Here is a 26,943-nt window from a genome sequence, read left to right as displayed (position 1 = left end):
CCCCCCGTCTCTCTTATTGGGGGAAAACTTCGTCTTTGGATGATCTTGATCGGGATGACTGAAAGTGAACTTGGAGTAATGTCACAGGCATTAACGGTTCTAAGAAGGTTTGTATTGTTGCAGGTTTATACTCAGTTATTTGATCAAAGTTAAGATAGCTACCCATTCACAAATGCATACTAAATATATTTGTAAGGAGAGATAAAGTTACTCCCATTTGCAAGTGGTTACTATCAATTTTGAATGGTCTGCGTTTTGAATGGGCTGTGTTTGCTTCTCTAACGGGTGGTTTGGATACTTGGAAATATATTATCTTTGAAATATATTACAGGTATAATTCATTATTGCGTAATATATTATCTGCAAATGGATTATAATTAAACGTTGGTTTCAACATGATAAGTCATTGGAATAACATGATTTTATTGTGATATGCTTTATTTTTACTTATTTTTTATAAAATCTTTCAAATGCCTCTTTATATGTAATTTCAAATAAACAATAAATTTATGATATCAAAATCAAAATCTTTATGGTATAAGTTAAATAATGCGAAGAACTTTGATCAGTAAACTAGAAAGTTTGGTAATCGCAATAGAAAATTTTGAAGTATTGGATGAGACTAAAGAGATATCTTATTGCAATTGAGCTTTTACTAATTTCTTATGAGGATTATGTACTTTTTATTATGATTGTGTTGTGTAATTTCTTATCGATTACCAATTGTTATTTTTATTAATTTTGTTTTTATACTAGAGTTGATGGCGGGCTACAACCCAAATTGGGGATAGAGGAAGTAGAATTTTTTTTATTTATCCCATATACAACTGTTCAAATCAATTTAGATTTCCCCCATTTTTACTTATCAATTATTAAAAAATTTTGTTTTTATAAAAGAGTCAGATGAGATGAGGGGTATAACCTAAATTGAGGATAAAAGAATATAGAAATTTAATGTTATGATTGGAATAGAAAATTGTCGTCTAGATTCTCGTTTTCATATCCTCTACTTTCACTTTTTACTTCCCTTAATAATTATGCAATATACTTGAGAGGAAAATATTTTTAAGCGAGATAGAGCAGAGAGACTAATTATACAATAAAGCGTATATGTGAGAGAGGAAAATGTTTAATGTTTTTTAACCGGATAGAGCGGGATAGAGATGCAAGCTAAATTTTTTCCAAAGATTGCTCGTCAACTTCGTAATAGATTTTTCACCCATCACCGTGTGTAATGAATTTAATGATTTTAACCTCGTAATAGATTTTTCACCCATCACCACGCATGATGCATTTAGTGCTTTTTACGAAAACGTAATAGATTTTTCATCCACGCCTAATGGATTTCGTGATTTTTTTTGAAATCTCGAGTAATTTTGTTTAGTGTATTTCTATTTCCTTACTATTAAAGTGTACCCAAACAATATAAATGTCATATTTCTACATTTTTTTACTATTAAAATGTATCCAAACAATGTAAATATCGTTTTTCTTATAATCTATTGCCACTCGTAATAGATTTCTATGTACCCAACGGCGCAAGTAACTTCAATCTAAATATCTCCTCGTACAAAATATATCTGATTTGATATATTGATGGGAATAAGCTTAGTTTATTCTCCACAACACCATGTGACATTTTCTTAGTTTCCTTCCACCTTTTTACCCAATAGCGCTTGTCACAATTTTGGTCTCAAGAGATGAAAATAAAGATTTCTCTTCATTATTTGCCTAAAAAAAGATATCTCTACATTATTTTAGTGAAGCTGGCGCTCTTTTATGTGAAGCCATGAATGAAATATGTGATTCAATTATTTTACAACATGATTCTAATAGATATAATCTAACCCATGTAGGTTTGTGCCAACTAAAAAGAATCGGAGGAGGTGGAAACTAGAAAGAGAAATAAGATCAGCATTTCGAAAACTCATCCAAAAGAAGGAAGGAGAAAGAGAAAACTGTGGAAATCTACTTGGCCTTCTACTAACTACAAATAAAGTCCAAGAGAGAGAAGATCAAAAACTGGATCTCGAAGAAATTGTGGATGAGTGCGAAACATATTACTTTGCAGGGAAGGAGACCACGGCAAATCTGTTGACATGGGTTGTCGTCCTTCTTGCGGTACACACTGAGTGGCAAAACCAGTGTTTAAAAAAACGTCGAGTCGAACCGGACTCGCCCGGTTCGACTCGAGAATCGCAATGGGGGGATCGAATCGATTAAAAAAATGGGAATCGTCCGGTTCTAGAGAGAACCGGACGATTATGCACAGTGACTCGCCGATTCACTGTACGGAATCGGCGAGTCCGTGAAGAACACGGGTTGCACAGTGTTCTTCACGGGATTCTTCAAAATTTGTCATTTTTTGATCATTTTTCCTTTTTTTTTTGGCATGTGATCTAATTTGCAGGCTGTAAACAACTTTATAAAGCTTTTACACGGATTAAATGGTTGAAAAATTTGGTGTTTTTGGATCACGAAACTTGCATTTTTAGGGTTTTCGCCTTTCCTTGTGTTTCATGCCAAATAGGGCATGAATCTTTCAAAATTTGTAGGCATTTTGATCGTAAAGTTTTGCATCAAAACCTTTTGTTACTAATTTGTGATAATCGTTGAGAAAAACAGAGTTTTTTGGAGATTGAAAGCTTCGGTTCACAAAACTAGGTAAGAAGTTTGGGTTTTTTTTTTTTCCGCCATATGATTTATTTCACGGCATATTCTGAAGATAATGAATTCAATTTGTAGGGTTTTTAATCTTTATTGTATCTATTATGATTTAAAATTTTCAATTTTATGTAATTTGGTCAATTACAGCATGAAATTTGAGATGAACACAAAGATGTCTGCGGAACCAAAATTCTGCTGTTTTTTTTTTTTTTTTTTTTTTTTCCGCCTTTTGATTTTTTTTTCATGATATATTAGAAATAATATGTTAAAAATTTAGGGTTTTGATTCCTTATATTATTTTTTATCAGAAAATCTACTCAATTGGATGTAATTTATTCACTTAGAGGTGGATTTTTTAGTTAAAATGGCTTATGTAAAATGGCTCTGTGAAGAACATAATTTTTTTTTTTTTGTTTGTAATCCATGATCGAATGTTTTGTAATACTTGATCGATTTTTTTGTAATCCATGATCGAATTGTTTTTTTTTTTTTTTTTTGTAATCCATGATCAAAATTTTTTTTTTTTTTTTGTAACCCATGATAGAATTTTTTGTAATCCATGATCGAATTTTTTGTTTTATTTTTATTTTTTGTAACCCATGATAGAATTTTTTGTAATCCATGATCGAATGTTTTGTAATCCATGATCGAAATGTTTGTTTTTTTTTCTTGTAATCCATGATCGAATTTTTTGTTTTATTTTTATTTTTTGTAACCCATGATAGAATTTTTTGTAATCCATGATCGAATGTTTTGTAATCCATGATCGAAATGTTTTTTTTTTTTTTTTGTAATCCATGATCGAAATGATCGACTTTTATGTAATCCATGATCGAATTTTTTGTAATCCATGATTGTATTTTTTGAAAATTTGTGATTTTTTTTTTTAATCCATGATCAAATTTTTTTTTGTAATCCATGATCGAATTTTTTGAAAATTTGTGATATTTTTTTTTAATCCATGATCGAACTTTTTGAAAATTTGTTAATTTTTTTTTTTAATCCATGATCGAATTTTTTTTTGTAATCCATGATCGAATTTTTTGAAAATATGCTGTACTTTTTTTTTTTAATTTCTTTTTATCCATGATCGAATTTTTTGAAAAATGATGATTTTTCGAAAAGATGTGAAAATCGTGATAAGGTTTTGATTATCATGATGTATTAAACCCAATTTTTAATTTTTATTGTTTGAGTTTGCTGTACTTTTTTTTTTTTTTTTTTCCATGATCGAATTTTTTGAAAAATGATGATTTTCTGAAAAGATGTGAAAATCGTGACAAGGTTTTAATTATCATGAGGTATTAAACCATATTTTAAATTTTTATAGTTAAAGTTTTTGTTGAAAAAATTGTATGTTGATAGATTATTTATGGAAAAAAATGCATGTTATTATATTTTTAATGCAAAACTGTATTTTTTTTATCTGTTGTTCATGGATTTTTTAGTTGGAATGACTGATGTTAGCTGGCTCTGTGAAGAATTGTTTTTATTATTAATTTTTTAATGCAAAAAATGTATGTTCTTGATAATTGTGTTGTAGCCATGTTTGGAGCTTGCATTTTGTATTATATTATCCTGAATGTTTGTAATTGATATGTACGAAAATATTATTGTCAATAAAGGTATTTTGCTATAACAAATAACAACAAATATGACTACATGAACTACCGCAACATATTATCACTGTACATGGTGATTATTTTTCTTTTTGAACTGTCAGGTTAATTTTATACTTTTTACATCTTAAAACAGTTTAATCATATCAAGATCTGCAGAAGACCCTGCATGTCAACATGGGGTCAGACTTGATCCCAACAAGAAAGACAAAATTATTTATAATTACTGTCAAAGAGTGATAAGTAGTGGGGTACATAGGTTCAAGCAACACTTGGCAGGGGTTAAGGGAGAAGTTTCTGCATGCACTAGTGTCCCTAGTAATGTAAAAAAACAGATGGCGGCAATTCTTAATGCTAACAAAGGTAAAAAAATTGCCAAACATAGGATGAATGAGGAGATAGCTAGTTTATATACACCATCAAGCAGGAATGATACAGAAGAGCAATATAATAATGACCTAAAAGAGTAATATAATAATGAGCTAGACATGGCCACAAGATTGAGTTTATATGAACAATATCAGATGAAACGTGGGTTTAGAATGCCCGGTGGGTCTAGCTCAGACATGCATGGTGGGCCTAGCTCAGATATGCATGGTAAGCCTAGCTCAGATATACATGGTGGGCCTAGCTCAGATATGCATGGCGGGCCCAACTCGAGTATGTATGGCGGGCCCAACTCAAATATGTATGGAGGGGTTGGTGGCAATATATATCAAAGAGAATCAGTTGTTGAATAAATTGTTTCTAGGTTACCTAGGAGTGCCAGTATTGCAGGTCATGGTCGTAAAGACCCATTTTTCTCAAAGCCTATGTCACAACAGATGACCTTCAAAGGCATAGTTAAAGGTACAAGAAACCTGTTAGGGAGATATATTGGTAAATGGTTCTACGATAAAGGGATTCCCTTCGTTGCAGCCAATAACCCATATTTTCTACCTATGGTCAGTGCAATCCAGAGAGTCGGGCCCGGGGTGAAACCCCCGACAACATATGAGCTCAGTGGGCCAATATTAGATGAAGATGTGGAGGAAGTTAAAAAGTGGATTGAAGAATATAAACAGAGTTGGCCAAGGACAGACATTACTCTCATGAGTGTGGTTGGTTGAATAAAGTTAGCAAAAAGGAGTTTTTAAACTTCTTGGCCTATTCCCCCAAAGGTACAGCTTTTTTGTCTAGCAAAGGCGTATCAGGGACGAAGAAGGATGCAAACTTCTACGTACGACTATATGATCAGATAGTGGAGGAGGTGGGAGATAAGCATGTAGTCCAGTTTATTACGGACAATGCGCGTGCATGTGTTTCTACGGGCAGCAAGTTGATGGATAAGAGGAAGCATCTAGTATGGATCCCGTATGCTGCACACAACATCGATCTTATGTTAGAGGAGATCGGTGAGACCAAATTTGTGAAGGAGACTCTACAGGAAGCAAGGTTGGTGTCGAGATTTACATACAACAACTCTAAAATTTTATTTCTGTTTAGAGAACACTCTAAGAAAAAAGAGATAATCAGGCCTGCTATAACCCGCTTTGCGATCGTTTACTTAGCTGTGGACTCCATTCGAAAATCTGAAGGTGCATTAAAGAGATTGTTTACCTGTGAAAAGTGGTTAAATGACCGCCTCTCGAAGTCCAGTACCGATATAAAAGTGGACAACATAGTCTCAAATAGGCGGTTCTGGTTTCGATGTTCCAGTGTTGTAGAGGCCACTGCCCCTTTGGTCACGGTGTTAAGAATGGTAGATGCTGACAAGAAAGCTACAATGGGTATCCTTTATGAAGGTATTGAGAGGGCGAAATCAACTATTGGGGAGAAGTGTAATTTTGCTAACAAAGTGATCGAGATTATAGAAAGGAGGTGAAACACCAAATTTGGACTCCAATTCATTATGTTGGTAAATATATATTTATATCATTACAATGTTTCAGTTTAAATCATTTTTTTATGAAATTGTAAATGGCATTTTTCTACTTATATATTTTTTAGGTTACTACTTCAATCCAAAATTTTTCTATTTGACACCTGAACAGCCCCACAAGATTATGGAAGGGGTCAAATACATTATTGCAAGGTTGGAGAGAAGCCATCGAAACCATGTAGCAGCAATACAAGAGGTATTATTTAATGTTTGGGTAAGAACTTCATTGAGTTGTTATATTTGTGAGGAATAATGCACTAAAACGTAATATATTTGTTTTAGCTTGCTATGTATAGGGATGCTATAGAATCCTTCGGAACTAGACTTGCTAGAAATTTTCGAACTATGATGGATCCAGGTTATCCCCTCGCTAATATTTTGTTTATTCATATATTTAATCTTATGAATTGTTCTTGCCCTTACAATGCTTTTTGCATTTTAATCCAACTGAATGGTGGGAGATATATGGTACTGATGCACCTCACCTAAAGAGGATAGCAATCAAGGTGCTCTCCCAGACAGATTCTGCTACTGGCTGTGAGCGCAACTGGAGTACGTTTCAATGGTTGCACACTACTAGGAGGAATCGATTCGCTTCTGAGAAGCTTCATAAACTAGTCTACATTCATTATAATTTAAACCTCAGAGAGCGACAAATAAGAAGGAAGCTTGAAGACTATGGGCCGATAGACTTAAGACACAATATTTGTCACAGACACAGCAGACCAATGGGTCGTAGAAGAGGAGGAGCCAGTGTTGCATAAGAGAGAGTTCTTTGAGGCTATCGGTGATGAAGATCTTGAAGAAAGTGATGAGCAGCATGAAAGAGGAAGCAGCTAGCCAACGTATCCATAATTCGTCGGAGATGTCGGTGATATTACACCTAATGAGGGAGAGTGGGAAGGGGGTCTAAGAGAAAATGAGAGAGATGATGATTCTGAGGCCACCCTATCCCAGCCATATTATTCACATATCTAGTCTCAACAGCAACAGTGTAGGGATGAGCACAACAGTGCAGGTGAGCATGAAGGATGGACAAGTTTCGGGGATTTTGGATTGGGAACACAACAAAACACTAACACTCAGGGATTTGGGAATAGCCAGACGCCTACTAATATCGATGATTCGTTTTTAGATCGAATTAATGAATTGTCAAACGTATTCAATCAATGGCACCAGCGTGACCAAGAAGAACAACAACGTCGTCTATCATTTTATTTTTAGATCATATGTTACTAATTTTATCCTTTATTGTAGTCCATGTATGTTGATATACTTATTCCATGATAATTCTATGTTTATCCTTTCGTGTGATGTAAATTAAATGCTGAATGGCGGTTCATGCAGGGAAAGAACATGTCAATATTTGCATATTCATTCAAAAACATGAAAATTCTTAATGGAGTACCCTCATTTCTTATTGAATTCCTAAAAAACAATATTTATAATGAATTTTAATAATTTTTTCGGATATTTTTGAAGCTTTATTCTGACCGATTCACCTTATTCTCGATCTGGATCGTCGATTCGTTGATCAGGATTTGTTTTTTGGGTCCCCGATCCGGGTCACCGATCCGTTTTTTAAACCATTGGGCAAAACAAAACGCGCGAGGAAGTTCTTCGTGTTTGCAAAGAGTTTCCTGATGCAAACAACTTGAATGACCTCAAAATTGTATGTGAAATCTAAACTTTTGGTTCTCTGATTCCTTTCTCCTCCACCACATTTTATCAGTGTTCTCTCTGCATTTCTTCTATAAGACTTTTCTTTAGAGTTTTAATGAAGATAATTACTTTTTTTCTAGGGTCTTGTTTGGACATGCCAAGTTTTTGGATCATGTTCATTTTTTTTCCTATGTTTGTTTAGGAGTGAAAAATGTCGCATCTTGATTCTTTCATGTATTCAAGGACGATGCGCTTTTGTAATTCCGATTATCAATAAATATTGTCAAGACATTTCCGACCTTGAGGTATAGAAACAACTAGGGAAAATATACAACAAAACTTTTAGATCACAATTACCTCTAGCTATTAAATGGTAAATCAGGTTGTTGAGAATATTTCATTGACCAAATTAAAAATACTAAAAAATTTAATTTTTTTATAACTTTATATAGATAAATGACACATTTCTATCCTCCCAATTTCAAATGGGACAGCTAAGGTGATATTGATCGGTTTGTTTCTAAGGTAAGTTCTCTTTTAGTGTATATTCCCTTATATATTCCCCTTATAAATAAGTCCCAAAATTTTGAGTTAACTCTCTAAACATGGCCTAAAAACTAAACTTCTGTGATTACTTGGGCAAATAAATTATATAGTATAGGACCATTTGTTTTCGGTACAAGGAAGTTACACTACCTCTAGTCGTTCAATGTGAAATTTGATATCTTGATATGTCACAAAGTTAGAAATTTTTTCCTTCATACTTTGAGCTTGACTATAACAAACTCCCAACCTCTCGATTTTACATCTAACGATCTAATGACAAAGAGTTGAGTCATCCATGTACAAAAAGATAAGTGGTTTGTTAAGTATATCAAACATATTTCTTGAGCCTTTAATTAGCCAATGTTTTTCTTACATACATGTTAATTCTTGTCTAAAGAAGCTCATATAGGGAAACTACAATATACTATCTTTTGGATGTGCTACAGTTTTCTAACACTCCCTATATTGTCCACTATCAACGTCTAACTAGTGGGAGTGTGTTGTGAATTATTAAGAAATCCAAGTCACTATATTGTTTATGCAGGGATAAAATAGAGAGAAGAAATAATTAAAATATATAAAACCAAAAGATGAGAGAATATACCATCTTTCATGGATTGACAGGGAATTCACCCAAACGAAAAAATATATCTTCTTTTAAGGTCTGCAAGGGAATCCACCCTCAATAAGCTCTTCACAAGATCTCAACACAAATTCTTTCTTCACATATCACTACCGTCTCTAAGGGAGATCTCTTCCTTTTAAATACAAGAATTGAAGTAATTTAATACCCTAGAAAGCTCCTACAAAATCCTAGTCGTCCATTCCATCTAATCCTAACAACCCATTATTGACTTAATATTAAATGACTAACTTTACTCTTAATAAAATAAGAAATAGAAATTAAAATAAAAAGAACTATAATTACTAAACCCTAATAACTTAAAATAGAAGACAAGATAGCTAAAAATAAGCTTTAAAAATCCCCAAAATATAACCCCTAATTAAAATACATGAAAAAACCCAAATCATAATTCCATACCTGTGTCAATCTCCACTGTTTGGAAAAAAAATCGTCCTCGAGTTTTGAAGAGGGTTAAGATGAGATCTACATCATCATTTTTTTGCCTTACCCATTGATTCTAAAAATATGAATGGTTGTGAAAATACCTCAAAGAAAATATCAAAATAAAAAGAGGAATTAATGCACATATCGTGAATTCAACTATCCTTTCATCATTTGTGGGCTTCTGATTGACATTGTCCTCTTCCAAATCCAACGCCTTGTCTGAGATAGGATTTTCTACATAATTTTCAACATGGATAGGAGGCTTTTCCATATAATTATCCACATGGAGATGAAGCTTGATCTCAGGAATATCATTTTGATAGGAACAAGATGAAAGTCACCTCCTTTACCATCATTGCCTTGATCTCCATTGCTAGTCTCCACGTTCCTTTCACGTTGAAGCTGAGCAGCCTTTTGCTTGAGCCCTTCTACTCTATCAGTGAAAGGAATGAGTTTTTCTACTCTCTCTAAATTAAAATAGAGATAGAGGGGGTTTATTCTCTTGTTGGGGTGGATTCCCTTGTAGACCCTGAGAGAGATTATAAATTAAAACAAAGAATGAGATAATATAATCTCTCTCAAGGTCTGCAAGGGAATCCACCCCAACAAGAGAAAAAACCCCTTCTCAAGGTCTATAAGGGTATCCACCCAAATGATCTCTTCACAAGATCTCAACACAAATTCTTTCTTCACATATCACCATCGTCTCCAAGAGGGAGGTACTCATTTTAAATACAAGAATTGAAGTAACTTAAAACCCTAGAAAGCTCCTACAAAATCCCAATCGTCCATTCCATCTAATCCTGACCACCCATTATTGACTTAAAATTAAATGAATAACTCTACCCCTAATAAAATAAGAAATAACAATAAAAATAAAAATAACCATAATTACTAAATCCCGATAACCTAAAATAGAAAATGGCTAAAAGTAAGCCCAAAAAATCCCCAAAATATAACCCTTAAATAAAATACATTAAAAAATCCAAATCACTTCATTCCATGACTGCGTCAATTGTATGCAAACCCTGAAGTAAATTGTTGGTAGATTCACTTAATGCAATGTACTAATATACCTAATTTATCCAATATTCATCCAATTGTTCTAAGCACTTCCTTTGATCCTATTTTTCATATCTACATGATTTGTGTGAACCATGTACCATTTGACATTTTCTCACAAGCATTTTTTGGAAAGTCAAAATGAGCATCTAACTGGGAAGGGTCCTCGCCCGAGTCTCCATTGTTGAACCAGGCAATTTCTAATTGAAAATTTTAAAATTATTGGGGAGTCAGGGAAATTGGGCATTTTTTAGCTCGGAATTGTCCGATTTTTTAAACATTTCAATCATGAGAGAAAACCTCAAATACTGGTTCGTTCTCGACTTTATCTACACGTACAGGTGGTGGACATGAAACACTTAGGCTCTATGCCCCTGCCCCAATTCTCACAAGAGTTTTTAGACTCTCAAGGATTGGGGGATATTACTTGCCCTCAGGCACAAAACTAGAACTCCATCCACCATTATACCTACCAGTCTTTGGGGGTGAGGATGCAGAGGACTTCAATCCCCAAAGGTTCATTGGTGGTCCCTCGGTTGCACGAAAACACATGGCAGCTTTTGTACCATTTGGATTGGCTCCTACAATATGTGTAGGCCAAAAAACTTGGCACTCATTCATTCAGACCAAAGTTGTGTTGGCCATGCTTTTGCAACGGTTCTCCTTTGTCATCTCTCCCACTTATGTTCATGCTCCTATGATTTACCTCACTGTGCACCCCCAGTATGGAGCACAGATACTCCTCCGCAAATTATGAGAGAGAGAGCGAGGGGTTTGTAAGATATATATATTTTGTTGTGCATGTTATGCTCAATGTCCTGGTTTTTGTCATTTGTGATCTCTCCTACTTGTGTTTATGCTTCTATGTTGGACCTCATTGTGCACCCTCAGTATGCATCACAAATGGTCTTAGGTGATTTGAGAGAAGAGGGGATGGGAACTGAGTGTTTGTAAGCCTATTTCGTTGTGCATGTTATGCTTAATGCCCTAGTTCTTCACAGGTTTTTGTGTGCGTTTTTTGGGATTTGATTATCTCTATTATGTACATTTAAAGTTAGGTTTTATACATAATGTATGTGTGACAATTAGATTGAAATGTCACACATACAATATGTAGAGATCACAAAATCTTATGCCTATAACACAGTCTAACTTGTGACATATGTTAGTATCTAATGCAGATACAAGTGCTATAAACGTCAATCTAAAAATTGGCAACTCAGTACGAGTTCTCTTTACTTTCTCCTGCAATATATTTGGGATAAAATTATTAGATTGACTCTCAAAAAATATTATTTTATGATCCTTTGAGAGTATTCTCTCCATTCACTCTCATAAAATCCAATCTAAGAGCAATTTTAGGCCCCCAATTTTTAAAGAAGTAACCATTTGAACCTAACAACCAGTCTAAAAAGAACGAAAAAAAGTATTCAAATACTCTCTATGTGCTTGAAAACCAAATAGAGACCTTCCATTCTTAGATGATCAGATTACAGGTTTTAGTATCTTAAAATCTAATTACTTTATTTGAAACTAATGATAATGCAATACTTAGGTAGGTCCAAAAATTTTAAATTGCAAAAATTGTCCTCAGTACCTCTTTCGCTTGAGAAGGTAAATGTGCAGTGTGCTCCCACAAGAGTAATCTATACACACACTCAAAATATTTATAATTCCGCAGACATAGATATCGATATGTTAATATTTAGCACAGACATGATGACGGTCATAATAATATAGGAAGTTGGTGTTCCAATATGGCGGTGAGACTATAAGCAATATTTAAAGGGTGTGGTTTGTATAAGGCCGAGGGCCTAGCCAATCCAAGTAGGGTGTACTTTCAAATAGTGTTGAAATATGTTGTTTCAGTATCATAATATTTGTAATAGCTTGGAATTCTTTTTTTTATTTATCTCTAATTATAAAATTTTATGTTAAAAAATAGTGTAGGTCGAACAAATCTATGAATACTTGAAAACTTTTAAAATTGACAGTCTAGATAATATATTACAAGATGCACTATTTCCAATACATGAAATCTATTTTTCCTCATCTGCATACATCTTGAGGTTGAGATGATCAAATTGAGGATTTTTCAGCATGAAAAACAACATTCTCTACTGAATTTTGAGGTGCGCCTTAATTTGATTGTTTAGGGCCTCACCCTTACGTAAACTTTACCGATATTTAAATACTCTCAAGATAATAAACAATATTTAAAGGAAAATTGTTTGGTGCCTCCAAGCCGGCACTTGTTACTATGCGGGCTTAGAGATATGCACTTGTTACTATGCAGGCTTAGAGATCTACACCCTCTACCAAAACTGGGTCCCATATATAACAGTCCTCCAAAAAAAAAATGTAAAATCAATAGTTCAAATATTTTTTCCAAAAAATATCATTTTCAGTTTTAAAAATTTATTTATTTTTTACACATTAACAATCTCCATGTTAAAGATTATATATTCCTTGAAAAATGGATCAAATTCTATTAATCAAATATTATTAGGGGCCCGCATTTCTTCGGTGGAGTCATGGAAACCGTGTCCATTTTTACATACTCTCCTAATGTTACCATATTTACAGGGTTTTTCGAACCAGAATGGCTTCAGTGGCTGGGGAATTTAGGGTTTCTTATGAAACAATAAATCACATTAGTATCTGTTACTGAAAACTCAGGTTTCTTATGAGACTTGAGGGCCCAAGTCATCCTGTAACTGAAATTCTAGGGTTTCAATAAAATGGCTTGCGTTCCTATGGAATCTTGGGATCTCCCAAATCCCAATGAAATTTTTGGTTTCAGAAAAACCCTAAGCCATTCTCAATTGAAATTCTAGGGTTTTGAATAAATAAAAATGGCTTTTGTTGATATAATCAGGGTTTCTCATGACAGGGAAAACCTTTCTTTACTGGTTTAGGCCCAAGGCAAGGTTTGCCATTGCGGAGCCAGAAACCTGTAAGAGAGGTTCTCTTAAACACAGGGGGTCGTTTTGAAAAGGTCGATTTTAGCACTTTGTCAAGGCATTTGATGGGCTAAGGGCTTGTGGGCTTGAAGGGCAAAAATGGAACTGGCATAGAAACATGATAAATCCTGCTTGTAGATATTTAATTTTTTGGTCATTCAATTTAATTCCTTTACTAAGGGCACTTTTGGTTTGTAAATATTTACATAAGCAAACACTTTGCAGAAAAATATTTTGCAAAACTTTGCTTTCGCCATGTTTGTTAACCCGTTTTAAAAGCAAATGTTTGTTCGATAACTTCTTAGGTATTTAAATAAATTTTATAAATATATTAAATCTATGCATGTAATAGTTAAATATTATAAATAAAAATATATACTTATATTTATTTAAATAGTAATAAAGTATTATTAAAATATTATATATTAAAAATTATTTTTGTATTAAATATAAAATATTATAATATATATTATATTGTAAACATCTATTACAAGTAATATTTTATAAGATATTCATAGTGTTTGACATAAATTAAAATATCTTTCACTATCATCTGTCTTTGAAAATTATGTCAAATCAGCTCTATATAAACTTTTCCCTTACATAAGAGTTTTTGAAATGATAAAAGAAAGTCATAATCACCAAGAGCTTGATGTAAGGGATGTACTATTGACACATAAACCACCCATTCCAATGATTTTCGCATTTGATGGTTGTGAGTAATTCTGTCCTGCTTCTACCAAAGGTATATGGTCATATAGTATAAACTCTTTCATATTTTTTTATAACAATACAAAAATACACAGATCCTATATTCCTTTCGTAGTCATGCCCTCGTGGGACCACACTATTTACTTGAGATATAATTGGGAGGATTGTATTGGTACGAAATTTTGGGATCCGTTTCATAATCGCAAAAGGAGTCTTTCTTTAGAAAAAAAGGAATTTAAGATTTTGAGTTCTAAATGTTGACCATCCAAAAGTTAGATGGTCTTTCTTCACTCTTTGGATGCTATTTTCTTCATGCAAAAATAAGGCATGGATCGATTTTTTCGCATTTTTTTTGGATCCATTCAGGTTTGAGGAACCCCATATACGACCTGATCCTCCTGATTATTAGCTTCTTATTTTTTTTTCAATTTATTTGTTTATACGTTGATCCGACTAGGGATGGCAGAAAGCTAGAATTATTCCGAGCCAGCCCTGATCCCCAGAGGGCCAAACAGAGTTCGGCCCCATACTGATTGGGCCGTGAGACCTTGGGATAGGCTTGGCCATCTGGCCAACCTATTATATGCCCGGCCCGGCCCATTCCGAGAGCCATGATGGCTCAGCTCTTAAGCCATAAGCGATATTTTATTTTGTGGCCCACTCCCTAATTTTTCAACGGATTCAAATAATTAAAACGTTACCCACATGGCTCGGCGGTTAAAGCCATATTTTGTGGCCAAGGCACTAATTTTTAAATAGATTCCAATTATTAAAACCTTACGAAGAAGTACCCAAGGCATATTTTGGCTTAATGAAACCTTGTAATTAAATTATCAGCTGATATGTACCTTGACAACTATCTCATTAAGTAAATGGACAACACCCTTGGGCTAAGCAACCATCTCTCTCTCTCTAGATTTTCTTCTCCCACCTCTCACTCATTCTCTCTCTCTCTCTCTATAAATTCTCTTCTCTCACCCATTTTCAGATCTCTCTCTCTCTCTCTACTTTTTCAGGTCTGCAATGGTTTTGGTTGTGCTTTTCTCTCTCATCTTTATCTTTATCTTCATCAAATGCATATACGAGTTTGTGTGGTCTCCTCTCAAACTCCAGTCCCACTTTAGGAGGCAAGGCATCTCAGGACCTCCCTACAGACTACTCTTTGGAAATCTCCCCCAACTCGTCAAAATTTTCAATGATGCCCATTCCAAAACCTTCCCCCTCTCTCACAAAACTCTCTGCAGGGTCATAGCTCATTACCACCACTGGTCCCCTATTTACGGTAATATAATACTCTGCCCCATATATATACACACAGATTTGCTTTATGCTTAAGAGATACTAATCACTAATCTGCTCACCCTTAGAGAAACTCGCGCTTTACTTTGTGCTTGAGAGATTATCACCCTTAAAGAGAATGACATATGCTTTTTGCGAGATATATATATATATATATATTCTTTTGCTTTGTGCTTAAGAGAGCACAATCCTTAAGAAGCGAGGGTCATGCTTTGCTTGTGTTTAAGAGAGAGATTATCCTTACAGTAGGGGTGCGAATGGATTTGGACCCAAACAAGCACTTGAGGGGTAAACTCGATTTGGGTCCCGTTATTGGACCCGGTGGGTCGGATCCGGGTTTAAATCTTGGACCCAAATACTATTCGGGTCTGAAAATGGGTCTAATCGAGTTCGGTCAAGTATAGATCTGGCTCCCATATCATATTTTTAAGGTCCAGGTCTGTGTCCTGCTGGAACCGACCTGACCAATTGCTGCCCCCACCTTAGAGAGGGTGTCTCTATGCTTTTTGCTTTGTGCTTCGGACTTTTGATTGTTTCAAAAAATGGGAATGGGGCCTGGATTGTCTGGGTCCAAAATCCAAATCCGACCAGTCCTACTTAGGCGATTGACAGATTGGATCGGGTTATTGACAGGACTTAAAACAAATAATATAAAAAAGCGAAGCTAAAAACTGGAGAATAACAATTCTGGATTCCCAAATCCAAATACTGACTAGCTAATAATCCTGATCCAAATCTAGGTTGGATCAGCGATTTTTCGATCATTGTTTAATAAGAGTATTACCTTTTTGGATTGTAGCTTTGGAAGGAGGGTAAACTTTGCCATTTAGAATTTCAGTAACCCACCCACATCATAAAGTCGTTACATTTAATTGGTGATTTTAAGTGTTGTGATTAATGACCTAAATCCATCACTTAGGGAACATGAAGGTTGTGGGCGCGTGATCACTAAACACATGGGAAAAACCAATTAAAAGAGCCATAGTACTTTTTATTTGAATTTTAGGCTAGAACATCGCTTACTTTAATGTTTACAAAATTTTGAGGCCCCAGTTCATTTTATAGGTGAATTAGGGGGTTTCAAATTAGGTCGGGTTTCCTGTGTATTTTAGTGATATTAGTCACTTTCAGTTGTTCGATGAAAGAAGAAAGAGTTGAGAATAAATCGATAAAAATTATATGCATGAATTATGGCTGAATAATATGCAAATAAACTGTTATGTTGTTTTTTATTCACTCTCAACTATTCAATCTTGATCAACTAACTTACTATAAATTTTTACAAACATAATTTATATTTACAAAGAGGCACAAAGCTCTTCAATTTATAAATTTCTCTTTTTTTTCCACTAAAATTTTGAAACTTTTGATGACAGGGAAAACATTTGTTTATTGGTTTGGGCCCAAGCCTAGGGTTGCCATTGGGGAGCCGGATCTTATGAGAGAAGTCTTCTTAAACGTCTGGGGATGCTTTGATAGGATCGATCTTGACCCTCTTTCTAAGCCTTTGGTTGGTCAAGGGCTATTAGGCTTGAAGGGCCAAAAATGGACTTTGCATAGAAGAGTTATAAACCCAGCTTTCCACATGGAGCCAACGAAGGTAGATATCTATCCTTTCAATCGGTGTTGTAAAAATCGGATTGGGTTTCAAGGGCATATTCCGATTTAAATGTGCGATTCTCGATTTGGATTAGTTAGATTTTGACTTCGCTGGGTCCACTTGGACTTGGACTCGATTGATTGTGTTACTTGGACTCCGCCCCTTACTGAGTGGAGTCAAAACTTAGGGTATCTAAAAAGAAAATGATTTGATGTCAATGTATAATTATTTTTTATATAATTTGGATGTATTTTTTTGTAAGGAAAAGTTTATATAGAGCCTACCTCAAAATTTTCATTAAAAGAAGTTGTTTTGATGCTCAATATCCTCAAATTGATCATCTCGACATCAAGATGCATGGACATAATAAAAAAATGGATCTTAAGTTTTGGAAATAGTGTATTTTGTTATGTATTTTTAGACTGTCAATTTTAAAGATTTTCAAGTTTTCATAGATTTCTTGACCTACACTATTTTTTAAGCTTTAAACTTTATAAATGAAGATGAAAATATATTTTAAGGTTATCACAAAGATTTCCAATATTGAAACCACATTTCTCAAGCGGGCTCGAATTTGATTGTTTAGAGCGTAGGCCCTATACAAACCACAACTTTTTTACAATGATTGATTAGTTTTTCTCGTCATATGTCCTATTTTTTTAATTTTATTTCTAAATGTCGCCAAATATAAATCAATGTTTTCTAAATCTATGTTATATATATATATATTTCAGCTTGGATTTTCTATATTATTTTTTGTTTTGTTTAACTTTTACTATGTTTATGTTTATTCAATAGATTTTCAGTTTTTATTTTTATTTTTAGGAATTTTTGGGCCATACTCACTGCTCAAAGAAATCCACTCGGACTTGTCTAAATAACTCAGCGCGCCACGACCAAGTCTATTCCTTGAGCTGATTTTCCAAACATTGAGCTCAGTGAACCGAACATAATTATAAAAAAAAAATATTGAAAGTCGGGGGAATCAAGCAATCCCGATCTAGTCTAGACTCGGATCATTGGCTTCTAGTTGCGGGTCCAACCGGTCAATTCCAATTCAGCCCACCGATTTTTGTAATACTACCTTAAGTTCAATTTTCTTCACTACTCTTTCTCCCTAATAAAGAACACTAGTCCATCTCCATCATCCTCTTATGACGATGAACGGTAGATGCAATTTTGTGATGATTTAATTGCGCAAAATATGTATTACGTATGTCTTTTTATTTGTATATAATAGAAGTGGAAAAAAATGACTTGTTGTAATACTTATGTTTGATCCCATCATCTGCCACCCAGATGGACGGTAGATACAAGTGCACCTTTTTCCTGTTTTTTAATAATGCTTGATTGTTCTTCCAAGTTTTGTGTCGTCTTTTTAGATAAAAGAAAGCGTACTTTGGTACATAAAGGGCATAATCTCCTCTAGTTATCAATGTGAAATCTGACGGTTGGGGGTACATGATTGATTGTGCTCGATGTCTGAGAAATTTTTTCTCAAATCTATATGTGTAGGACTAACATACTCCATGAGTCTGATTTTACATTTGATAACTTGAGGTGTCTGGGATCTTTACACTCCAAATGTTATATTGTATACAAATCCAAAGATATTAGATATTTCTTATTACATATGTTTCTTTAATGAGCCTATATACCATGCTCCCGAAGGAGTATTATACGCCTATTCCCTCATGCAGATGACCTATTTAAGAGGATTTTTTCATTTTCAATTTCAAAAAACTGCATAAGAATTACTAGATGATTATTTTCAAAAGAAAAAATTTACATTTTAGGTTTTCTATCACTTAAAACTCACCCTCAAAAAATTAGAAGGTTTTTGTTCAATCTTGTGACATTATCTTTTTCATATGCACAAAAGAGTACTATTCGGATTTTTTTTTATGAGATTATTCTATGGGTTGTGTTGGTTATATCCCAAAAATTTGGGGTCCCATAGTCACACCAAGATAGAGTTTTACTCAAGACAGTAAATGGCGATATACTCCCAAAAGAGCATAAATCTTTTAGGTTATTTAATTTGTATTCATGTACACATTTAACTGTTGATCTGCAGGCCATGGTACCAGCTATGGTTGCGAGTACAACACAAATGTTGGAAAAGTGGGAGAAAATTGTAGGGGATTGTGAATATGAGATGGAAGTGAACAAAGAGCTTCATAAGCTAACAGCTGATCTCATATCCAGAACAGCATTTGGGAGCAATTATGAAGAGGGAAACCACATTGTAAAAATGCAAGAGGAGCAAATGATATATGTTTCTGAATCTTTACGCAGTGTATACATCCCAGGCTTCAGGTATTTTTTGCCATTAACATGTGAGTGCACATTGATGATCTGCATGAGTCAGTAAACGAGAGGTTTCATTGTTGGACAAGCTTCCTATGTATCCCTATTCACTTATAATTTATATTTATTTGGGGTTAGAGAATTGTATAATCTTGATGGACTATTATTAGCTAGTTAACATAAAAAATATTATGCATTAATTTATAGCTTGATAAAAACGAGCACAAGTCTATGACATTATTGTCGGTTTGTTGCCAATATATATAACTTGTAAAGAAATTTACATTTTTTGTTTTATGTTCTTACCCATTATCTCTACCTTTTCACAGTTTTTTGAAAATGCCCCTATTTCCAATGTGGCCAATAAATATTGATTTTGTATCTTAAAGATCCAAAGTGAAGTTAAAAGTTTTGACCTTGGATCTTCAACATCTGAAGTCTGAACTAATAACAAAATTCTTTAATGCGGGTATTCATGATTTGAATTCAAGTCTTAAAATTCTTTAACTTAGGACCTTAAAAGCCTAAAGTCAAGATCAAAAGTTCACCTTAGAACTTGAAGATCCGAAGTCGGAGTAAAATAATTCTTCATGATTTCAATCTGAAGTTGTCACGAACTTAGGTGAATATAGGAAAAAAAAAGAAAAATGGGTATGAATGCAAAATACAAAACTCCGAGAGGAATATTGTAATTACAACTATATATGGTGATGTGAGCATAAATTTCTCTAAATTCTATGTATATGACGAATCATAAAAGGTTTTTCTTTTTAAAAAAATAAAATATTATTTGAAACTTTTCATTGCTAATCATTCACAGCCTATACATGTGCATATTGTCATAGGTCTATAGTGTGAAAAGAAAGTACATATTGTGTACTAGGTTAATATGGAAAGTATATATATTGTATTATATTTGGGAAGGGTATAGTCTAGGATATATTTATACTATTGTCATCTGTAATTTGTCTATATAAAACAAGTTTGTACATTCATATAAATTAATGGATACTGAGTTTTTTCTAAGAAACCTGAGACTCTTCACATGGTATTAGAGCCAGGTTCATATTCGTTATGTCCATTCCTTGTCCATGAAGCATTGTTACTTATTTTTAAGACAAGCTTGTTGTTCACCCAATCGGTGTAACTTTTGTCGAGTCATATTTTGATTTTCTGATCTGTCCTCTTTGCTGAGTCTTATTTCGGCTCTTTGATCTATCTGTCTACCTAGTCTTTTTCGACTATTTGATCAAAGCCCTTCTGTCGAGTTGTGTTTCGACTCTTTGCAAACCAGCCACCAAAATCATGACGACCCATCTACTGTATGATTGTGTCCTCTATGTTGTCTTTCTCTCTCTAGAATGCCTGTATTGAGAAAGCACATTTAAAGCCTAGACAAGATGAAGCATCCGTGTGGACTTGATTTGGCATTGGTGTATTCGTCTCAGTATACACAGTCATATTCCAGCAAAGGAAGACCGCCTCTGCTTGATCTGTCGCTATCTTTCAATGGATGAAATAACCGTGTATATTGCATAGTTATTTCCGTCATTTGTTATGGATCTAGCTCTGTAACTTTCGTCGAATTTGTTTCTTTAGACATTCTGATTTTTGTAGAGATCAATGATGGTCAAATTACTATAGAGATGTTAGTTGGTCAAGTTACTTGCATCCGATGAACTCCTTCCAAGGCCTCTTTAAGGTGCAAAGCTCCCACATTATTACTCCGAGGCTAACACATCGCACTTCTCTGTAAAGGACTTGTTGCGATTAAGTTCAGGAGCCATCCATTCTTGGGTGCCTTTAGCAGCTGATCTTGTATACTATATACTGATGTTGTTGTGAGTTGTTGGCTCAGCCTTTTTTTTTTGAGACGTATAGCCAGATTTGAAACCTGCTTCTAAATCTACCTCTTCAAAATGGCATCCGAAAAAAACTGATTTGCCCTATCTAAAAACCTGCCCTTCCATCTTTTTTTTTTTTCCTTTGGATATTGGTCTCAAGGTACAGATCCGTCTGAAATCTCTAATATGATATTGTCATTGATCTTATGAAACCCTTCAAAAAAAAACCAGCCCCCCACTCACCCCCCCCCCCCCCCCCCCCCCCCACCCCCCCCAAAAAAAAAAAAACCTCATGCATTATTCTAATTTTTTCTTTGCTCGGTCTCTTCTTGTTAGTAAGATCGAGTATTTTACTCTATTATTTGATCCTATTCTTTGACCATCTGAAACTCGACCTAAAAAAAAAAAACTCTCCGAAAATTTGTTGTATAATCGAGTTTGTTTGTTCTATTACTCGATCATGTTTGCTCCAATCAACGAGTTGCTAAATCTTTTGGCTCTTCCATGTGTCATTTTGTTTTTATCTGTTGTTTCGACTGTTTTTCTGTCTCCGGTGAAGACTTGAAGTTTTTGTTTACTGCTGAACTCTGATTTATTGCTTTGGTCTTGCCTTCTGCTCCTGTTGATCCGTCGTTGCTCTGCTACTTATTTTGTGCTTGTTGATCAAGTAATATGAGTATGCACCTGAAGATTTAACTGCTCGTTCCGCAACCAGTGTTCAAACTCTAACTACTCTCACTCATAGCATCTTGACCTTGAGGGGGAGTGACAAAGAAAAATGTATATTGTGTACTAGGTTAATATGGAAAGTATATATATTGTATATTGTGTACTAGGTTAATATAGAAAGTATATATATTATATATTGTGTACTAGGTTAATATGGAAAGTATATATATTGCAATATATGTGGGAAGGGTAGGTATAATATCTGTATTTTATGGTAAGTCTGGGTATGATTTAGATGTTTGTGATTTAGTTTCTATATTGTCATATGTATTTATCTATACAAGATAAGCTTGTACCTTCATATTAATTTATGAACACTGAGTCTCTTCGAAAAAACCTAAAACTCTTTACATATAGCCCTTTCATAAATAAGAAATAAAGATCTTACAAAAATGTGTCATGAATCAAACTTGGTGACTATCAATTCTAAATGGGTAACTCCTTGCTTGGCCAAATCATCTCTCTCCATGGTTGTTCTCTAAGTAACATAGTATCTAAATATCTCCTTCTCCTAAAATATTTCTGGTCTCATATATTAATAGGAATAACCCTAGCTTATTCTCTACTCCACCTTGTGACATTTTCTGAGTCTCCTTCTACCTTTTTACCCAATAGTGCTTGTCCCAATTTTGGTCTCAAGAGATGAAAATAATGATTTCTCTTCATTATTTGCCTGAAAAAAGATATCTTCACAATTTTTTAGTGAAGCTGGCACTCTTTTATGTGAAGCCACGAATGAAATATATGATTCAATTATTTTACAACATGATTCTAATAGATATAATCTAACCCATGTAGGTTTGTGCCAACTAAAAAGAATAGGAAGAGATGGAAACTAGAAAGAGAAATAAGATCAGCATTTCGAAAACTCATCCAAAAGAAGGAAGGAGAGAGAGAAAACTGTGGAAATCTACTTGGCCTTCTACTAACTACAAATAAAGTCCAAGAGGGAGAAGATCAAAAAATGGATCTCGAAGAAATTGTGGATGAGTGCAAAACATTTTACTTTGCAGGGAAGGAGACCACTGCAAATCTGTTGACATGGGTTGTCGTCCTTCTTGCGGTACACACTGAGTGGCAAAACAAAGCGCGCGAGGAAGTCCTTCGTGTTTGCAAAGAGTTTCCTGATGCAGACAACTTGAATGACCTCAAAATTGTATGTGAAATCTGAACTTTTGGTTCTCTGATTCTTTTTCCTCTTCACCACATTGATCAATCTTCTCTCGGCATTTCTTCTTTAAGATTTTTCTTTAGATTTTTCATGTAGATAATTATATTTTTTCTAGGGTCCCATTTGAGCCTGCAAAGTTTTTGGGTCACATTCATTTTTTTCTTATGATTCTTTAGGAGTAAAAAAATGTCCCATCTTGGTTCTTTCTAGTATTTAAGGACGATGCCCTTTTGTAATCCAGATATATTGTTAAAATATTTATGACCTTGAGGTATAAAAACATGTAGGGAATATATACAATAGAACTTTTAAATCATAATCAACCCTAGCTATTAGATATTAAATCAGGCCATTGGGAGTATTCCATTCACCAAATTAAAAATGTGAGAAATTTTTTTATGACTTCATAAAAATAAATGATACACTTCTATCCTCCCAATTTCATGTGTGACAGCTAAAGTGATTGTGATCGTTTTGTTTCGAAGGGTAAGTTTTCTTTCAGTATATATTCCCTTCATAAATAAGTCCCAATTTTGAGTTCTTCATAAATAAGTCCCAATTTTCAGTATATATTCCCTTCATAAATAAGTCCCAATTTTGAGTTCTTCAACCCTCTAAACATGGCCTAAAAACTAGACTTCTGTGACAAATAGATTATATACAATAGGATCATTTATTTTTGATACAAGGAGGTTACAACTACCTCTTGCCATTCAATGTGAAATTTGTTATCTTGATCTATGTCACTAAGTGGGGAAATTTTTCCTTCATACTTTGAGTTCGTCTATAACAAACTCCCAGCCTCTCAATTTCACATCTAACGACAAAAAGTGAATGAGTCATCCTTGGACAAAAGACAAGTGGTCCTCTTAAATATATCAAACATATTTCTTGAGCCTTTAATTGGCCAATTTTTACTTATATACAAGTTTTTTCTGCTATCTCATATAGAGAAACTACAATATACTGTCTTTTGGATGTGCTACAGCTTCCTAACACTCCCTCTATTGTCTAGTATCAACATCCAACGGTTGGGAGAGTGTTATGAATCATTAGGAAATCCAAGTCACTGTATTGTATGCAAACCCTAAAGTACATTCTTTATAGATTTACTTAATGCATTTTATTAAAATACCTAATTTATCCCATATTCATCCAATTGTTCTAAGCACTTCCTCTTATCCTAGTTTTCATACCTACATGATCTATGTGTCCCACGCACCATTTGACATTTTCTCACAAGCATTTTTTGAAAATCCGATTCAGCCTCTGACTCGGGATCGGTACTTGCCCGATTCTCCCTGATCGAACGTGGCTAATTGAAATTTTAAAAATTATTGAAATGGGAGTAAGGGAATTTCAGCATTTTTTAGCCCGGAATGTCCTGATCTTTTTAAACATTTCAATCTTGAGAGAAAACCTCATACTTATATTGTGGTGCTTGATTTTATTTACACATACAGGTGGAAATGATTGTAAATGAAACACTTAGGCTCTATTCCCCTGCCCCATTTCTCCAAAGAGAGACTAACAAGGATGTCAAACTTGGGCGATATTACCTGCCCTCAGGCACACAGCTAGACTTGCCCATATCAGCCATCCACCATGATACTAGTCTTTGGGGTGAGGATGCTGAGGACTTCAATCCCCAAAGGTTCATTGGTGGTCCCTCAGTTGCAAGAAAACACATGGCAGCTTTTGTACCATTTGGGTTGGGCCCTAGAATATGTGTAGGCCAAAACTTAGCACTCATTGAGACCAAAGTTGTGTTGGCTATGCTTTTGCAGCGGTTCTCCTTTGTGATCTCTCCTACTTATGTTCATGCTCCTATGTTGGACATCACTGTGCAGCCTCAGTATGGAGCACATATAGTCCTGCGCAAATTATGAGAGAGAGAGAGATAGAGAGAGAGGGGGGGAGATGGTGTTGTATCATATTTTGTTGTGCATGTTATGCTCAATGTCCTAGTTTTAAAGAAGTAACCATTTGAACCTCAGTAGCTCTTGCACTTGAAAAGTAAATGTACAGTATGATCTCATAAGAGTAAACTATACACGCTCAAAATACAATTATAATTCCATAGACATAGATACGTGTGTTAATATTTGACACAGACATGACAGTCATACTAATATAGGAATTTAGTGTTCAATATGACAAAGAGACTATAAGAAATATTTAAATACTTTCATAGTGAGATTTTGAGAAAGGAAGGTAAGGAAATGTCCAAGTTTCTGATGCATATGTTTTAAAAAGCAGATCAGGTGGCCAACTCGGTAACCCGTTGGGCCAATTTGATTTGGTGATTCTAACTCTAAGGAATAAAGAAAAAATGATATGAGGAAAACATAAATGGTGGGAATCAGCCTAAAGGCTTAATCCCCATATATCGATCCTGATTTGGATTGGATGATTCGAATCTAAGTCAGCATCTTTTTAAAGCTCTGATTTAAATACATCGTTTACTATGAACGAGAGAGATGAATTGGCCGAAGCACTGAACGAATGCAAAATAATGTATGACGGAGAGTGTATGCGTGAGAGATGCGAAAGAAGATATGGAATATGCATACTGTAAATGCTGACATTCGCCATTGTTATTGGGAGGCTAATGCAAAAGCCAACTCTCTCGTTAAGGGAGATGTCCACCAATTATCGTTGGCGATCACATCCTTCTGGTGAATATTATTTGTACCACCTGTAGTTTTGATTTTTTTAATGAAAGTTTTTATGTTAATGGCTAAAAAAAAAAAGATAAAAAAAAAAGAGATACGGACGAAGAGAAAGTATTTTGTAGGTCCTCGATTTTATAAAGCCACACCTCGAATCTTGCAAAAAAACATAGTTTTGTGTAAGAAAACTTTCAAATCAATCATTTCAATCCGAAGAGCTTGGCTAAAAGAAGGATTCCAAGCTAAAAATGGTTTTTCCCACATCTTTCTAATCCATTTTTAAGGTATTTATTGCAAGATTTGCCTCCTCTTCATAGCTTCAAATTAGTCGAGCATATTGGTTGATTTACATGACATTGTAAGAGTAGTGCTTGAATTGTACTTTCTTACAAAGTTTTGACATGGGACTTCACCAAATATTACAAAGCTGCAGCCCTACAAAAACTACACCCACAAGTGTATCCGGTCAAAAGTCTCGGGTTCCAAAAATGTGGTGAAATATAGAAGTTGCCCCTTAGCATCAGCCTTTATGGGGCCAGCCTGAGTCAGGCCCTGGCCTTGTCTAGGCAGGGCCAACCCTTTCATGGCTCTAGCCCCGGTCTGGATTGGCCCGACCTTGAGGCTGTAATGGCTTGGCCTTGGCCCAACCCTCGAGCTATATCTTTGTGATTTAGCCTTAGTTTTTTTTTAGGGCCGGGCTGACTGGTCAAAGTTGGTCATGTGGCCATTACCACGCCTAAGGATGGTTTAAACTTCATATTACACAAAGTTTAAATGAAGAGAAGCAACAAAGAGAAGGACTTTCATACCCGTCATGGACTTGAGATGTTCGAGGTTTCGGCTTTTGAAGCTGAAACTTATGCCAAACAAACGTGCTCTAAGTGATGATGATAGAGAACGAGAGTGGGAGCATGCCTCATAGAGGAGATCGAATAGAGAGAGATAAAATGCGCATTTTTTTGGTGAGTGGCCAACCGGGTCTGTGTCGGGTTCGTATTTTGGACCCTGTGGATCCTTAGACTCGACCCAGGTCCGGATTTGGATTGGAACCCTCTTGGTACCTGCTATAAAATACATGAAATTTAAATTAATAAATAA

At 34.7% G+C, this 26,943-nt stretch overlaps 2 protein-coding genes across 3 annotated transcripts; both read left to right on the top strand.

Annotated features, from left to right (window-relative positions):
- Window positions 1–54: 54 nt before the first annotated feature.
- LOC148779329 (cytochrome P450 CYP72A616-like) lies at window positions 55–11,461 on the top strand. The gene is made up of 4 exons (XM_088856634.1): window positions 55–107; window positions 1,857–2,144; window positions 4,423–4,637; window positions 10,897–11,461. Exons 1-4 carry the CDS (start codon window positions 55–57, stop codon window positions 11,301–11,303), a joined length of 963 nt encoding a protein of 320 aa, XP_088712760.1. The 3' UTR covers window positions 11,304–11,461.
- A 2,706-nt stretch (window positions 11,462–14,167) lies between these two features.
- Window positions 14,168–25,148, top strand: LOC105421571 (cytochrome P450 734A1-like). Of its 2 annotated transcripts, none has more exons than XM_020674686.2 (5): window positions 14,168–14,254; window positions 16,896–17,119; window positions 19,197–19,438; window positions 22,801–23,158; window positions 24,637–25,148. In XM_020674686.2, the coding sequence occupies exons 2-5, from the start codon at window positions 16,958–16,960 to the stop codon at window positions 25,060–25,062; spliced, it is 1,188 nt and encodes a 395-aa protein (XP_020530345.2). In that variant the 5' UTR covers window positions 14,168–14,254; window positions 16,896–16,957; the 3' UTR covers window positions 25,063–25,148. The 2 variants fall into 2 exon arrangements, with proteins under 2 accessions (XP_020530345.2, XP_088713025.1); XM_088856899.1 differs by lacking the exon at window positions 14,168–14,254 and adding an exon at window positions 15,186–15,502.
- Window positions 25,149–26,943: the final 1,795 nt, after the last annotated feature.

This window comes from Amborella trichopoda, chromosome 13 (genome assembly GCF_054954075.1).
Source record: "Amborella trichopoda isolate Santa Cruz 75 chromosome 13, AtrichopodaSantaCruz75HAP2 v2.0, whole genome shotgun sequence".
NCBI lineage: Eukaryota > Viridiplantae > Streptophyta > Magnoliopsida > Amborellales > Amborellaceae > Amborella > Amborella trichopoda.
Note: the sequence above shows the minus strand (reverse complement) of the source record. Positions and strands in the feature narration are given on the sequence as shown.